This window comes from Oryctolagus cuniculus, chromosome 19 (assembly GCF_964237555.1).
Source record: "Oryctolagus cuniculus chromosome 19, mOryCun1.1, whole genome shotgun sequence".
Taxonomy (NCBI): Eukaryota; Metazoa; Chordata; class Mammalia; order Lagomorpha; family Leporidae; genus Oryctolagus; species Oryctolagus cuniculus.
The window spans coordinates 28,462,145-28,474,556 of record NC_091450.1 but is presented as its reverse complement, the minus strand read 5'-3'; the positions used below and the strand labels follow the sequence as shown (position 1 = coordinate 28,474,556).

Here is a 12,412-nt window from a genome sequence, read left to right as displayed (position 1 = left end):
GGTTTGATCTGCATTGCGTATCGAAAAATCTGTATGACCCTGGGCAAGACCCTAAAGCTCTCCCTAGTTCTCCATTCTCATCTCCTAAGTGGGTATAATAATAGTGCCTGTCGCACATTGTTGTGAAGAGTAGGTAAGAATCCGAGTTACAGAGTGAGCTGGTTTCTTAGCAGTTCTCCGGTATTCAGTAAGTTGTTAGGTTGATGATAATACCACGTTAATTTCATATATTCTGTCAATTTCACTATTACAGAGCCATTAAAGATGTTAAATAATAACCAGAGAGAAACTTGTACAGATATTTGTACTATTCCTACAACTAATCTGTAGTCTGAAATCATTTCAAAATAACACTAGAAAAGAGAAAAACAAGAAGTGATGTATTTATTTTCAAATAATATGGAAATCAAAATTTGTACAAATGAATTGGAGTGAAAGATTATGTACACTATAGACAGATTTGCTTCAGGGCCCTTTAAATATGGAAATCTCTGGTACAATTAAAACATTTGATTTATAAGAATTAAATATACATACATTTCTTTGCAACATCTGTGCCTAAATGGAAATATCTCTGTACTTAAACCTCTACCGAAAGCCTTCAGAGAAGCTCATATTTCAGACTGGCATAAAGGCATTAAGTGTGAACTGTGGAAATATTCTTACAAGGATTAGCTCCGTGCTGGTGTGAGGGTCAAAAACGTGTAACCGTGAGAGCATCTAACACCCACCAGGGGCTTTGGCTACATCTGTCAATCAGAAGCAGGAGCTGCCATTGGCAAAGGCCTCATGGCAGCCTCCCAAGACCCGGCCTCTACAGAAGTCTGGGGCACACGAGACCCTTTGTTCCAGGCCCTCGCGGATGGTACTTGCTTGATCCTCAGAGCAGAGTTTGTTTTGCAGGAAGCTGGTTAGTGTGCTTGGACTGCCGTTGTATGGCACTACAGGTAGGAGTCACTTGACACTAACTGATCTTCTCACAGTTCTTGGGGAGTGAGGTTTGCGATTAAGGTGCCGGTAGGTTGATTTCTTCTGAGGCTTCTCTCCTTAGCTTATAGTGGCTGTCTTCTCTCCTTGTCTCTCTGCGGTCTCTCCTGTGTGTGCCTCTGTCCAGTCTCTCATTCTTAGAAGACCACCCCATAAGGTGGATTAGGGCTCATGGGTTGGACATCAGTTTAACTTCACTGTCTCCTTAAAGACTGTCTCCAAAGGAAGGCACACTCCGAGGCACTGGGGATTGGGTCTTGTAAATTTTGGGGGAGACGTGATTCCGTCCACAGCAGTGGGGCAGGAAGGGTGTCTGTGCTCTGGATGAGACCCCAGGGTGTCCTCTTCAGGACTGTGCAGTGGGTCACTTTGTGCACCTTCTTCACCAATCTCTAGAGAGCTCCATGGAGGAGTTAGGGTGAGTTACTCTTTCAGCTTAAACTGTGACACAGCCAGGACAAAATCTGTCAGTGCACAAGATGGCAAAGCAAAAATATATACATGCTACTTTTTTTTTCTTTGATCAACAGAAGTACTCAGAACAGATGTATCTGGCCATCTTTGTCCTAAATCCATGGAGATAACCTGAGGCCTTTGTTTCTCCAGGGGCATCTGGCGCTCTAATTGGAGCACAGAAGAGTGGGGTCTGTTCCATGGAGCATCCTTTCCTGGTGATTCTTAAGTCTCAGTCATTTGAGACCTCAGCTTAAGGAAGGAAAGAGCTCATGGCCCTGAGATGTGGGATCTCGAGGTGTGCTCCATCCAGGACACGGGAGCGTGTTGGGCACCCAAGTTCTCAGGTTCCACCCTGGACCTGCTACGTCAGGAACATTGCATGTGGGCAGCAGTCCGTGCTGAGCAAGTCCCTAGGGGATTTGGATGAAGCAAGTGATAGTGAGAGGACCCTGGCCTGGCCTCTGCCTCCTTCACACTTGTTCCTGATGAGAAGAAGTCTAGAGGTTTCTGTGGGTTTCCCCGTCAGCAAAGGGTCCACTTTTCACCAGCCCACAGCTTGGTCTTTCAAGTAGGAGAGTTTCGTTGTGGGTGAGAAGGCTGCAGAGAAAGACCTTGGTTCTTTGTCTCCATTCAGGCAAGGCAAAGAGAAAAATCAAGGTTTACTTAAATCAGAAACCTCCCCCTATCAGGGGAAGCTCCAAGAGAGGAAGACCCCTGAACGTGAGGGTCTACATATTTTAAGCATACCTTTGGGGGTTAAAAAAAAAGAAAAGAAAGAAACAGCAGCAGCTAACAGTCATTTAGAAGGTGAGGACAAAAGCCATCAAGAATGTAAGGTTGCCACAAAACACACCAAACACTGGAGTTAGGGGAAAGGTTTTATTGTCAGATGGGGGGAGCCCGATGGGTCGGGGTGCGGCAAGAGGGTAAGAGAGAGGAAGAGAGCCTAAGAGAGAGAGGCGAGTTCGGGAACTTTGCCTGCGGGCTGGCAGGGAAGTAGGAGCAGCAAATCCCATTAGGGTGGGGGTGGAGCTGACACCCTTGGTTGGGCCATGTGGCCACGTGGCTTCCAGCAATGTTACCCAAGGGCCAGAGCCCAAGATGGCATCACAGATAAGACTGTGCCATTTTATGAACAAAGAGGCCGATTTATCATCTTGCCTGTCCTGTCCAGCTGGCTCATGATGAGACAGAAAACCACGAGAAGGGTAAGATTGAGACTTGGGTTTTCGCAGGAAACTGGGAACTCGGAAGGGTGGAATCAGCATCCCTTGCTGTTCTCCTGATGAATCGGAAAGCTCTGAGGCATGGAGGGGTGGGTGGGCACTGTGATCTTGCTAAAGATAACTCCTGGGGGAAGCCAGCAATTTGTACCTTCTTAAGACGGACTCCCCTGCCTTCCTTTACCACCTGGACTAACCTAAGTCCCTGTTGACCTGACTCCTCACAGTTTTCCTGCTTTTGTTTTAACTTTTATTTATTTATTTTTTAAAGATTCGTTTATTTACTTGAAAGAGTAACAGAGAGAGAAGGAGAGGCAGAGAGAGCGAGCGAGAAAGGTCTTCCATCCGCTGGTGCACTCCCCAAATGGCCACAACGGCTGGAGCTGCACCAGTCTGAAGCCAGGATCTTCTTCTGGGTCTCCCTCACAGGTGCAGGGGCCCAAGGACTTGGGCCATCTTCCACTGCTTTCCCAGGCCACAGCAGAGACCTGGATCGGTAGTGGAGCAGCCAGGACTTGAACCTGAGCCCATTGGGATGCTGGCACTGCAGGCAGCAACTTTACCTGCTATGCCACAGCACCAGCCCCTGTCCTAACTTTTTTTTTTTTTTTTTGACAGGCAGAGTGGACAGTGAGAGAGACAGAGAGAAAGGTCTTCCTTTGCCGTTGGTTCACCCTCCAGTGGCTGCCGCGGCCGGCGTGCTGCAGCCGGCGCACCTCGCTGATCCGATGGCAGGAGCCAGGTACTTATCCTGGTCTCCCATGGGGTGCAGGGCCCAAGCACTTGGGCCATCCTCCACTGCACTCCCTGGCCACAGCAGAGGGCTGGCCTGGAAGAGGGGCAACCGGGACAGAATCTGGCGCCCCTACTGGGACTAGAACCCGGTGTGCCGGCGCCGCAAGGCGGAGGATTAGCCTAGTGAGCCGCGGCGCTGGCCCTGTCCTAACTTTTAAAAACTTGACTTCTGCTGGCGCCACAGCTCACTTGGCCAATCCTCTGCCTGCAGCGCCGGCATCCCATATGGGTGCCAGTTCTAGTCCCGGTTGCTCCTCTTCCAGTCCAGCTCTCTGCTGTGGCCCAGCAAGGCAGTGGAGGATGGCCCAAGTGCTTGGGCCCTGCACCTGCATGGGAGACCAGGAAGAAGCACCTGGTCCCTGGCTTCAGCTGGGCACAGTGCTGGCTGTAGTGGCCATTTGGGGAGTGAACCAGTGGAAGGAAGACCTTTCTCTCTGTCTATCTCTCTAACTCTGCCTGTCAAAAAAAAAAAAAAAAAAAAAAAAAAAAACCTGCAACAGTGGAAGAATGACAAAGCTGTTGATAATGTGAGGGTTTAGGAACCCAAATTGGTTTTCATGTAGAATGTGCATCTGATTGATGACCAAGTTTTTAGGGAAAAACAAAGTTATTTTATGCCTCTTTTTCTTTCTACATGTACAGAAGGGCTAATGCTGACAACATTTCTTATTAGGGAGGATCAGATGCAGTATAAATATTGGCAAATATTGTAAACAACTTTTTCTCCTTTGTATACATAATATATTCCTGGCATTGAAAATTAGTACTACTGAATTTTTCAGTTTTGACAGCAATCAATAGAAATAAGAAATGAATCTTTTGCCATATTCATAATAGTTATGTCTACTAAAAATTATTCCAAAGTAAGTTTTGCAATTTATCTCAGCAAACAGTGTAACAAATCATGTAGACTAAGGTTTGCATTGAAATTCGGAATCATTCCTTTGTTCACATTTCTTATGTCAATACAGTGAAACTTCACAAAGTCCATGGAAAATGAAATGAAAGGTTAATTTATTTTTATGCAAAATTTTTTTGAAATCCATGCAGTTTTTATAATGTGCATTTTGGAGACCCTCATTGTGGGGAGCAACTCGGACTAGACTATTACTCGAATTAAGACTTATTCTATGCATCTGCTTTCCCACAATATGGCGCTGAGAAGGGAGTAACAACTTCTGTGCAGCTGCCTCTCGCCAACTTGAGTGATGACTTGCAGGAGCTGATCCTGCTCCTGATTGGAGGAGAGCAGCGTACTCGGCATGTGGGTAGCAGAGTTGGGATTGGTGGAAGAGGACTATAAAGGAGGAGAGAGACAACATGCACCAGGAACATCTAAGAGGAACATCTATCTGAAGGAACACCTGAGCAGCCCCCGAGAGAGCCGGCCGGCGGTGTGCCGCTCCCCCGCGGAAGTGGGGAATGTGGCCAGGGGGAACCGCCCTTCCACGGAGGTGGAAGGGATGGTAGCCAACCCGGGAAGAACCAGCAGCAAACCCGGGGAGGGCCGAGCAGACGAAAGAACAGCGCAGGGTCCTGTGTCGTTCCTCCGCGAAGAGGGGGAGCGACACTCATATGCCTGAATTTTCCACAGGCATTTTGAAGTACCCTTGTGTTTGTCACTGAGCATGTAACAGCTCAAGAGACAGTGAGGAGTCAGGTGGGTTAATAGGCAGTCAGGTTGGTCCCAGTGGACATTTAGGGTGCAAAATGCTTGCTTTCCCCAAAAATTACCTTTGGCAAAGTCAGAAGTGCCTGACCCATTTCTTAGGAATTTCCCAGTTTACCATGAGAATAAGAATAGCAAGGGAGTGGTGACTGCAAGCTCCTGAGCTCCCATTTACTGTGCAACAAGCCAGGTATCCCCCACTTCCTATGGGTCTCTTGCTTTATCAGGAGCAAGCCAGACTGGGTAAAGGATTACAAATCCCGTCTCTGTCCCCTGCTTATACTGATTGGCAGTTTCTTCCCCAAAATTGTGCTGAAAAACCCCAGTAGCACCAACCCCTTCAGGTTTTGCCTCTCTTGCAGCCCCCAGTCCAGGAGGGCTCTTCCTGGAGTTCTCTGACTTAAATAAGTAAATCTTGCTTTTAAATACATCTTGCTTTTCTCTTTGCCTTGTCCGCTTTGAAATTCTTCTTCCATGTGAGACTGAGAACTGAGGTAATCTCTTCTCCTCCGCCATTTCACCCGTAACAGTCCTTTTACAAAGCACGTGGAGTTCAGCAGATGTGCTCAGAGCCCAGTGTGGTGCCTGGTGCATCGTAGACATCAGTCAATACTTACCAATACACTCAAGGCTGCGTGTCTTCATAGCTGAGCATTGAAGACGGAAGGACTGCGAATGGTCTCTAGAGTCACTCAGCCACTGGATTGTTGGGTTTTACTTAGTCCTCTCTCCATTGTCAGCAAAGTCTACCAGCTGAGTGTCACCAGGAAAGCCGCTCTGTTCCCGGTAGGAGAGGTATACACAAACCTGAATGCAGAGAACCATACAGAGCAGGTGCCCATGAATTCCTGCTAAATCTTAGCATACGTCACAAGGTTCTGTTGTGTGTCTTTTTTTGTTTTTTCTTTTAGCATTTTTCTAGAGATAAAATCATCCTTCTCTGAATTCCCCAGCTCATCTGAATCTTAGGGCTAATGTGATGGATCTGTCACTCCCAGTTGCCATGCAGTTGGGATGTTCCTTTGACTTTTGTTTTGTTTTTGAATGCAGAAAATACAGGAACTGGCCTCATTGTTCGCCACTGGGCTGGCTTGAGGCTGTACCCATTTAATACAGCTCAAATGGCACAGGTAGACATTAGGCAAATGGCCTTTCTTTTCTCCTTGCCTGTCCTCCATTCTACCTTGATTTCTTGAAACTGCAACCTGGCTGCCTATCAGAAACCCTTTGGCTTCTCCTTGCAGCTGCTTCCTGCCTCTTAGCATAGGGGACTGGACCCGCGGGGATAGGAGAATGAGTCAGACATGGTTCCTGCCTTGGTAGCTTCGGTGGGGGAAGATAATTGTTACATGGATCATTACAACCCAATCTAGACAAGCAGAGGTAGGAGACTGAACCTGGCCAGGTAGAGGCAAATAGATGAGTTGGTGGAGGCGGAGGCGTTGAGTCCAGAAGGGAGTTATCTGGGGTGAGGGGAGGGGCTGCCTGGGAGGAGAAATGGCCTGTGCAGAGGTGTGGGGGCGCGAGGCTGCACCATTGCTCTAGCCGCTTTGACTCCAGTTTCCTCACCTGCGGATTGGCAGCAGAGTAGCAAAGTTTAGATGCTTTCTCCTCCCTGTCTCCAATGGGAAACACCCCTTCTAGACTTCTCCATGCCCTCAGGAGCTGGGAATGATCCCGTGTGCTGAGGATGTCTGCAGGGGGAGCAGCCAGTGTTTGGACCCTGTGTCTAAGACGCTGACCCTGGGGGATTCCAAATCCCACTTGAGAGTGGCTGTGTAGACATCTTGCCAGAATTTGGGATGCAGGGGGATTGTGGTACAGAAGGAGTGTTATGACAGGCTTTGGAAAGGACTCTGATTATCTAAGATTGATCTCTGTGACATGGAGCCCAGTAGCTGCCAGTTACTGGTACAGGAAATAAATGACAAGGCTATCTGGGTTTCATGTTAGACTGCTATTCATGTTAGACTGCTATTCAACTGCTATTCAACAGAGAGAGCAAACAAGAGGATATCTTAGACATAGCTTGCAAATATATCTGGACTGTAGATGTACAAATTCCTGGCTATAAACATTAGGCACAAAAAGGCACCCTCAAGAAAATTTGATTGGAAAAGCACTGTTTTAGCAAAGAAAATAGAAACGGAGAGTTAATCTTTAAAACCATATTATGATTCAGTCCTATTCATTCATCTCTCTGAGGGCCAGATATTTTGCTCAGTGCTGGGGATCAAAAGATAAATATGATTAGGCTCTACCCGAGGGGATTCTGTAGCTTATGAGACCGAGATGTAAATAGAAAACTGTGATACAGCACATAGAGAACGTACCAGGGAGATGTAAAACGATAAGAGCATAGAAGAGGGAGTACTTAATCCACTGCTGTGGGCTCAGAAGAGGGTAGGTCACCTTTCGATGGGACAAAACCATACGCAATTTGAGGATGAACCCCATGACCTTGCCAGCATTCAACCCTATTGTATATAAAAAGTCAGGTTTTTGTTTTTGTTTTAAGATTTCTTTATTTACTTGAAAGTCAGAGTTACACAGAGAGAGGAGTGGCAGAGAGAGAGACAGAGGTCTTCTCTCCACTGGTTCACTCCCCATTTGACCGCAACAACCAGAGCTGTGCCAATCCGAAGCCAGGAGCCAGGATCTTCTTCTGGGTCTCCCTCACGGGTGCAGGGGGCCCAAGTCCTTGGGCCATCTTGTACTGCTTTCCCAGGCCTTCGTAGAGAGTGGGATAGGAAGAGGAGCAGCCAGGTCTCGAACTGGTGTCCATATGGGATGCTGGCACTGCAGCTGGTGGCTTTACCTGCTGCGCCACAGCGCAGGCCCCAAAAGGTCAGTTTCATAGTCTTTCACCTAACAATGGAGCAGGAGTGCCATAGAGGTTTCCTGTCCTCCGCTAACTCAAATCGCATAGCGATGTAAACACATGGCTGTGTTGAGAATGGTTCTGAGAACTGCAAGCCGATAGGAAGGCAGACTGTTGAAGATGGTTGATGTCTGCACTGGCTAAGGAGTGAGTAGGTGTGGGTATACGCTGAGCCTTGTTTCTGTCCTTCAACTATAAGGAGTGGAGTAAGCAAGTTACAGAAGTCTAAGAAATACAGGAAATCCCACGGTTGTTAAAACAAATGGCTTCTGGTGGATGGTCTGCTTGGAGGTCTAGAAGAGGACAGACGCTGCGGTGCCGGGGCCTCGGTGGAAGGCTGTGTTGATGCTGTTTTAGAAAATGCTTTGAATGACCTTGCAAGCACTCTTCATATTGCTATTTCTACTTTATTATCTATTTGACTTTTTTAAACAAACACTTTGCCCAAAAAGAATGCATGGAGGTGAAGGTGGTGTTTTTCTCTGCCGCTTTGTTTTCGTTGAGTTCAAAGCTTGCTTTTAAGAAAAGGTTACAAAGCACTAACGGAGCAGACTGTAAGTACTTTGCAAATTAAGTTGGAGACTGTTTTTTTAGGTAAAGCAAAAACCATGTCCTGTGACTACATAGATTTTATTTTACAAAGGTCAAAATCTTTGCATAAAAATCATTTTTCTACTAAGAGAGCATTCAGAGAAGGGCTTTTGGTCCAGTTTCTCAGAACCCACAGTGTACAGAAAATTAAGGCAGCTTCATTCTGCCGTGCCAGGGTTTAGCTTTCTAGACAGATTCCGTGTTACGTCCCAGTGGAATTCTATAAATTGCATTGAGGATCTTGAACCTTGACCCGAGGGTCCTAACCTTGACCCGAGGGTCCTAACCATGCAGTACTGAGGCATCCTCCAGGATGTGCTGTTGCTACAATCAGATTGCTTTTGAAAACCCAGCACCCCCAGAAACCGCATGGTTGAGGAGAGTCCTCAAAATCCACCTGCCAGGGGCCTGCTCTAGAAGATTCTGATTGGGCAGCCGTCCGTCTACCCTATAGAAACATCAGTTTCTCTCTAAGGTTGCCAGGGATGCGTGGAATCACACAGATGACCTTGCAGACTCAATCACAGGTACTTACTGACCCAGAGGTATCGCAGGGGCTGCTGGATGTCTTCTCTCACGGGTAGCTTGCCTCCCTTAGGTTGATGTGAGACCCCAACCCCCTTTCTCTGCAGATTGGTTTGTTTGCTCTTTCGTCCTGTTACTACTATGCCGCTTACCCACTAAAACTGGAAGTACACACCGAGGAGAAAGCAGGCCACATGGAGGCTCATTTTTAGGTGCCATCATCAACAGTTTTTAAATGAAGTAGATAAAGAATGATCAGTTTAGCAAAGGTTGGACATGACCAAGGCCCTTCCAGACCCTTAATATGTTTGATTCCAAGAGCAGGTCAGTTAATCTCGCCCTTATATCCAAGGGCTATTTGGAAGGGACAGGGGGATGTGGGGATGACCCTTCTCCAGCGATAAGCATAGGATCCCAGAGGAAAAGTAAAAAGGACTGGTGCCCATTCCTTTGAGTTATTTCTCCCTGTGAAGGATCAAGTGGAATTGTCAGAACTGGTGACAGGGCAAGGGTGAGATGGCTTAGGAATCTTAATGAACGCTCTGTTGTTGTTCCTGGCAAGGAGGTGCACCACTTAGCAAGGAGGCGCAGGGATGGAGGGTAGGATGAATTAAGAAGAGGCTTCTCAGTGCTCGCCCTGGGATCCGCCTGATTTGTCCCATAGCAGATCGGGGCACAGGGAAGGAGAGAACCTTGCGAAGGGAGCCCGGTTTACCCTCACTTAAAGACATTGGAAGCTCTCCCTCTCTAAGTGACAGAACTTCACTCGATCTGCAAGTTAGAATTCTGCTTTTCTTGATCTTGTGTGGAGGGGAGGGGACGCGAGGTGGGAGGGGTTTGGGGATACAAGCGGATTGGCCTGAACAATCCCCTAGGGCAAGTGTGCAAGGAGGTAGGAAAGGTGGCTGTCCCTGGGCGTGCACCTGTCAGGCAGGCTTCCTTCTGTGTGCTTGTTTTCCTGTTGTGGATTATGACAGGGAGATTCAAAATCAAACGGGGGCGGGTGACCTTTCCCAGCCGGGGAAGTCAACAGAAACCACAGGAAGGCACTTCCCTCTTCAGTAATGGGCTTAAGATGCCTCGGAAGTCTCACTCCCTCTTTGCAAAGTCTTCGAGTTGGAGCTCTGCAGCCACAGTGGCATAGAATTGACACCCTGACGATCCCTGGCCATCCTTGGAGTGGGTGGTTGTTCAAAACATGGCATAGATTGAGATGTCTCAGGACGGCACTGCTCTTCCCTGCCGGAAAATTCCATTTTGCAAGGATAAGCCCAGTGCCCTTTGCTTTAAATCAGGCGGAGGCAAGTCGCCGCTGCAGTGCGGCCGTGGCCTGCAGCTTGGTTTCACAGCCTTTCCAGCTGGGCAGCAGAGAGCTGTGGGGACAAAGTTGGAAATGCAGGAGCCCGGGATCGTCCCGTCCAGTGTCCACAGTGGGTCGGGGGTGGGCCACGGGGGATGGCAAAAGGTACAGGGCTTTCTTTCCTGCCTTATTCCTGTTCTTCCTCTGATACGATGATTCAAAGAGTCTGAAGCTTAGGGGGAAGAAAGGCCTTTGCCAAACACAGCCGTGCATACGTGTCCTGGTTATCAAGCGGTCACTGCCCGCCAGCCCCACCCAAGGTCACGTCTGCAGCCCATTTGGGAGGTAGGTATATCGGTCCTCGTTTTCCATGTAGGAACGCTGAGGCACAAAGAGGTACAGGGACCTACCCAGGTCACACAGCAAAGTGGTGTTTGAGTCGGGGTTACCGGCAGTTCTCGCCGCCATTTCTGATGTTCCCTTTGGAGTAGGCCATGGTGCTTCAGATCCTGATCTGAGACTGGGTTCTGGGGCAGCCAGAAGCCACCACTTAACAGCCAGGGGAGAAGTGGTGCCGTGTGACTGATGGAGCGCAGGGTGGGTGTCCATGGATTCCCTCTGGCTAAGTCAAGAGGCTTCCTTGGGTGTCCCTGTCCGGGCTCTGGGATGCAGGTGTGTTTCCATTTCTCTGCCTTTCTCGTTTGGTTTTCTGTGGTTGCTCTCAGGTGTAGCGTGCCTGTTCCCAAACCAGATACCATCTCTCTCTCTCTCTCTCGTAGGCACCGTGCTGTTGTGCCAGGCAAACCAGGAGGGATCCTCCATGTACAGTGCCCCCAGTTCACTTGTATATACTTCCGCAAGTAAGCCCACTGCCGTGGCTCGTGTTGTTTTATGCCCTCCGTCTGCGTCCAGTCACCTTCCCTGCCATGTGCGTCCTCGTCCCCTCCGCCCCGCTCCCGTGTGCCTCTCAACCTGATGGAGCTGATGTCATAAGCATGTGTGTGTTCTCCTGTGGCTGTGGCATTTGGATCCCTCTGCTCATTGCCCTCTACATCCCAGACATCCCAGCCCTTCCTTGTTGGCCAGGTGGGGGTCCGAGGGATGGGATGTGGGCGTTGGGTTGTGGGGAGGGGGAGGGGTGAATGGGATTCTCTGGCGTTGGCTGCCTTCTGTTCACAGCTTTGCAAATAACGCCGTCTACGTAAAACCTACAGGCCATCCTAATGGCACCCTAGCCTAGCAAAAGGTGCTCATCAGTTTTAAGCATAAATACGTTCTGGTGGGAAGTACGGCTTGCCCATAGCTCATGCTCTGTTCTTTGTGGAAGGATTGCACTGCGGAGAGAGAGGAGAGCGAAAAATGTGGTTTCTCCTCCATTTAATTGGAGCGAAAACAACAATACAAAGTTGCCTTTTGAAAATAAGGCTGCTTTGATACGTGGCAATACTCATAGAGTTGAGGGAGGAGACAGCCGTAGATACGGATGAGAGGAAGAACCAGAGTCCTGTGCCCGGGGTGTGTGCTTCAGCCCCTCCCCAGTTTCCAGAACAGGCTGAAAAGTTAAATCTCCAACTGACTCCGCGGAGGGCTCCCAGATGGTTTGCCCCACCTCAGAGAGCCTCCCAACCAGCGCCGAGATCTGATCAACCACGTGTGTACCGCCCTTGAAACTGGCACAGCTGCAAAGTGAGTCGTCATCAGGTCCAGGCTCAGAAGTGAGTCTGGGGGCCCTGAGCGGGGGTGAGTGGGCTGCGTCTGAGATGGGCAGGAGGAAGAAGGAGCAGGCCCCAGAGGTCCCAGGCTGCAGAGTGTCCATGGGGTGAGAGACAGGGGCGAGGCCTCACGCTCGGGCCCGAACCACGCATTCGGTTCTCACAGCGCAGGCCTTCTCGCTTGTGTTGTGAGTAGCCGCAGGAACCATGGCCGTGACGTCCGGGGCAGACCTGCAGGTCCCTGAAGTCTGCAGGAGGTGGGGACCGTCGGAT

The 12,412-nt window shown here is 49.0% G+C and overlaps 1 protein-coding gene across 40 annotated transcripts in view; it reads left to right on the top strand.

The window, feature by feature from the left end:
- RBFOX1 (RNA binding fox-1 homolog 1) overlaps window positions 1-12,412 on the top strand; it is a 2,206,955-nt gene that overhangs the window by 2,106,908 nt on the left and 87,635 nt on the right. For 31 of the 40 annotated variants that reach the window (XM_070063945.1, XM_070063957.1, XM_070063949.1 and 28 more), the window contains one exon: window positions 11,207-11,287. The exons of the other annotated variants lie outside the window; for them this stretch is intronic. In XM_070063945.1, coding sequence (XP_069920046.1) covers window positions 11,207-11,287 — 81 coding nt within the window. The remainder of the gene's footprint in view (window positions 1-11,206; window positions 11,288-12,412) is intronic. 40 annotated transcript variants of the gene reach the window in all.